Here is a 3,823-nt window from a genome sequence, read left to right on the forward strand (position 1 = left end):
TCTCTTACATAACAACTATCAAATCACGCACAACACAAAACACAAATTAATTCGTTCGGTCTACTTTGTTAATTCAAAAGTTTGTTTTAATATATATTAGGCATAAACATAAATTTAGCCTTTAATATTTACATATTTTATTAATTTGACTTTTGTCTTTTTTAAATCTAAATTTTGCTCTCATTGTTTTAAAAAGAGTTGATTTTGACCTTCAACATTTCAAAATAATTAAAATATTCTTTTTAACAAAATACTAATTAAAACATTAAAATTTTATATATACTAGCCCATATGACTCCATGTAAACTTTGTGCTATTTTAAAAAATTATAAACTTATATATATATATATTTAATATTTTAAAATTTTAAAATTATTTATTAACATGACATATAAAACAAAAGGTATCATATCAACATGAAGAACACTTTGATTCACACACATGTTGTCATGCCAATATCATTCAAACAATAAATTGACAGTTTTTAAAAGATTAATAACTAAATTTAATTTAAAATAAAAATAAAACCAAATTAATAAAAATATATAAATATTAAGAAATAAACTTATCATAATACTTTTTATGTCTACAATTCTTTCGTGGGTATGCTTATATTACTTTTGTGTAGTGTCTTGTTTTAGAATTTCTTTTCTTTTTTTTTGTTTATTCTGTGTGTTGTGTCAATTTATTTATCTAAAATGTTTCTTTTATGTTCTATATATTTTTCATTTGTAAGCTACTATAAGATTATATTTATTTATACATTAATAATTTTTCTTATGTAAAATTTTGTACGTTCACATATTTTTATCGTATTTACTTTATTTTCCATGACACGATATTTTTAATTATTTTTAATACTTTTATATCATGTTTTAATTCGACAATGTTCATAGTTTTATGAAAATAATTCAATTTTATTCTAAATCCATCTATTTAACAATATATTTATAAAATATCCTGTTAAAAAACTTAATCCTATTTCATGAAGCATAGGGATCAGTAGGTACTTTCTAGTTCTTATAAATTATGGACCATATTATTTAACATTAAATTTATTTTAAATATTTTAAAAATGGTGAATATCACTAGTAGATCCCTCACATATAGGGTCTTTGTACTAATAAAAAATTAAATAATATCAAATTATAATAACATTAATATTTATTTTTATATGAATTTTTTTTCATTTGCAGTTATACTTCCAACAACATATTTCATTTACAAAATAAAAAAATTAAAAATATAATTTTATTAAACAATAAGTCTAACATTAATACCTGGATTTCTAAAGCTGCAGTTTTTGACATTGAATGAAACTCCAACAGAGAAAATACATCTTACGGAAAAGGAAAGAAAAACAGAGGATATACAGATAAGGAAAGAAACTGACAGAGGGTGGCCCTACACCATGATAATGATGATGGGCACCCAAACCGCAAACTTTACTACAAAATCCCAAAAACACAGAGACCAAAGTCAAAACTCTTAACGAAAGACACGATGGAATTGGCGATGGAAACACAGAACAGAACAGCGACACCTTAATTAAGTCCCCTACATCATTCTCTCAACATAAACCAAAGGATTAAGTCTCCATTAGAATAGGTTTTATTTGTTTATTCTCGTTTATTTATTTTGATAAATCAACATAAACAACAACCCAAATGTTGATTTACAACCTTAACTTTAAGCAATTAAACGATAAGTCGGCTTTACAAGTAAATGATTAGCCCTCGGCAACGAAAGGCCAAACTTCTCGGTCATGTCGAGTTCATTAGGCAACATCCCATCAAGCAACTCCCAATCAAAGCAATGGGCTAATTGAGCTAAAATAAGACGCATGCTGATTAGAGCTAACTGCATTCCAGGACATCCTCTACGACCGGTTCCGAACGGAATGAGTTCGAAATCATGCCCTCGAAGGTCTATCTTCCTATCCTTGAATCTTTCTGGAAAGAACTCTTCAGCATTGCTCGACCATATCTTGGGGTTTCGCCCCATGGTCCAAGTGTTCACCAAAAGCCGCGACTTCTTAGGTATGAAATACCCATTAACGGTGACATCTTCGGTCGACTCGTGCGGGACTAACAACGGTGCCGTGGGATGCAACCTGAAACTCTCTTTGATGACCATATCCAAATAGGCAAGTTTCGGTAGGTCCGACTCTTCTACCATTCTATTCCTTCCGACAACACTTTCTAGCTCTTTCTGGAGAGCAACCATGACTCGAGGATGCTTTAGAAGTTCTGTAAATGTCCACTCAATGGCCGTGGATGTAGTGTCGAAGGAAGCTGCCACCATGTCCACCATTATAGCCTTGATGTTTTCTCTACCAATGATGTAGGGTTGATCTTTATCGTTAGGGTTTATGGGTGTATCCAACAACGAAACCATCACTTGAAAGAAACTTCTATAAGGTTTTTGGTCATCCAAGTTAATCCCTTGTTGGTATTCATCTATCATTTTCTCAAAAAATTGGTGAAGGTCACTACTCACCTTCTTAAGCCTTCTTGTATATCCCTGCAGCGTAAAGATAGATATGATAGAATTAGTTTTATATTAATTGTATTTTTCATTATAATTATTCTTTGTGAAAAAACCAACTAGTCATCCAACCAAATATTAAGACTTCCGAGTTTCACTCTGCATCTTATAAGATTACTATAACACAATTTATTATGCTTTAAAATTGGTATTATTATTAGTACGAAAAAATAAATAAATTATGAAAAAGAAAAATAGTACATAAAAAAACAGGATATAAGGAGGAAAAAAAAACGTTACCTGAAGATCAAGTGGAGCAAGGAAAGGCACATAATCCGAGAGATTGAAAACCCCAGATAAGTGCAGGGCCTCATCAACCAGCGGCTTAAAATCGATTTTATCATCCATGGACCGCCCGAATAACACTTTCGACATCATTTCTTCAAGAACCTTAGCCACCGCCTGGCTAAGGTTTATTGTTTCACCCGCCGCCGCTACCTTTCTCACTGATTCAACCAATAACCCCACCTCCGCCTTCCTTATCGGGGCAAAACATTCAACTTTGGAAGCACTGAGGAAATGCAAAATACACCATTTCCGTACAGTTCGCCAGTAAGAACCGTACTGGGTAAAACCAACGGCCTTGCCACCATATGCCAAGTATTTCGCGGATTGGACTTTAGGCCTGGAAGCAAAAACGACGTCATGGACCTTGAGGAACAGTTCAGCGGCTTCGGGTGATGATACCACGATGGTTGGTACTTTGCCTAGCATTATCGACATGATGGGTCCATATTTTTCGGCGAGATAGTGAAGGCTATGGTGTGGGAGGTTCCCTAGCATGTGGATGTTACCTATGATGGGAAGAGGGGCAGGACCGGGTGGAAGTTTCCGGCCATTTTTGTTGCGGTTTGGTGAGCTGAAGAAGTAGATAAAGGAACAGAGAGTTCCAAGGAGGACGAAGAATAAGGTTAATGTTGAAGAAGACATTTGGGAGGGAAGCCAATCACAATAGCTGGTAGTCATTGGGGATTGATTGATTGAGTACTTGTAGATGGAAGCAACCGATGGCAGCTGCAAGTCGGGAGAATTCGCCAAATATGTCGATTTAAAAAAAAATTAGGGAGTTCGACTTTTTTTTTTAATGTAAGGAAAAAAGTTGATTTTTGCTGGCTTATTTTTAGGGGTGTTTATTCGGTTAACCAACCGGTTAACCGACCCGAAATAACATTAACCGAATTAATCGACCTTTCAAAATTTTTAACCGTTAACTGAACCGAAATTTTTTTCAAAAAATTTAACCGAACTGAAATTTTTTCGGTTAATTCGGTCGGTT

The 3,823-nt window shown here is 33.4% G+C and overlaps 1 protein-coding gene across 1 annotated transcript; it reads right to left on the reverse strand.

Annotated features, from left to right (window-relative positions):
- Nucleotides 1-1,576: 1,576 nt before the first annotated feature.
- LOC105779204 (cytochrome P450 CYP736A12) lies at nucleotides 1,577-3,615 on the reverse strand. Its single transcript, XM_012602975.2, has 2 exons — nucleotides 2,788-3,615; nucleotides 1,577-2,523 (listed from the first exon to the last, which is right to left on the reverse strand). Exons 1-2 carry the CDS (start codon nucleotides 3,511-3,513, stop codon nucleotides 1,690-1,692), a joined length of 1,560 nt encoding a protein of 519 aa, XP_012458429.1. The 5' UTR covers nucleotides 3,514-3,615; the 3' UTR covers nucleotides 1,577-1,689.
- Between the last annotated feature and the right edge of the window lie 208 nt (nucleotides 3,616-3,823).

Source organism: Gossypium raimondii, chromosome 1 (genome assembly GCF_025698545.1).
Source record: "Gossypium raimondii isolate GPD5lz chromosome 1, ASM2569854v1, whole genome shotgun sequence".
In the NCBI taxonomy this organism is placed as follows: Eukaryota; Viridiplantae; Streptophyta; class Magnoliopsida; order Malvales; family Malvaceae; genus Gossypium; species Gossypium raimondii.

What these genes read in the sequence shown, in the direction of transcription:
- LOC105779204 (XM_012602975.2), bottom strand. Translation starts at nt 3,513, where the DNA reads ATGACTACCAGCTATTGTGATTGGCTTCCCTCCCAAATGTCTTCTTCA. An exon ending in TTGCTCCACTTGATCTTCAG is followed by an intron (nt 2,524 to 2,787) that starts GTAACGTTTTTT and finishes TTTACGCTGCAG; the next exon opens with GGATATACAAGAAGGCTTAA.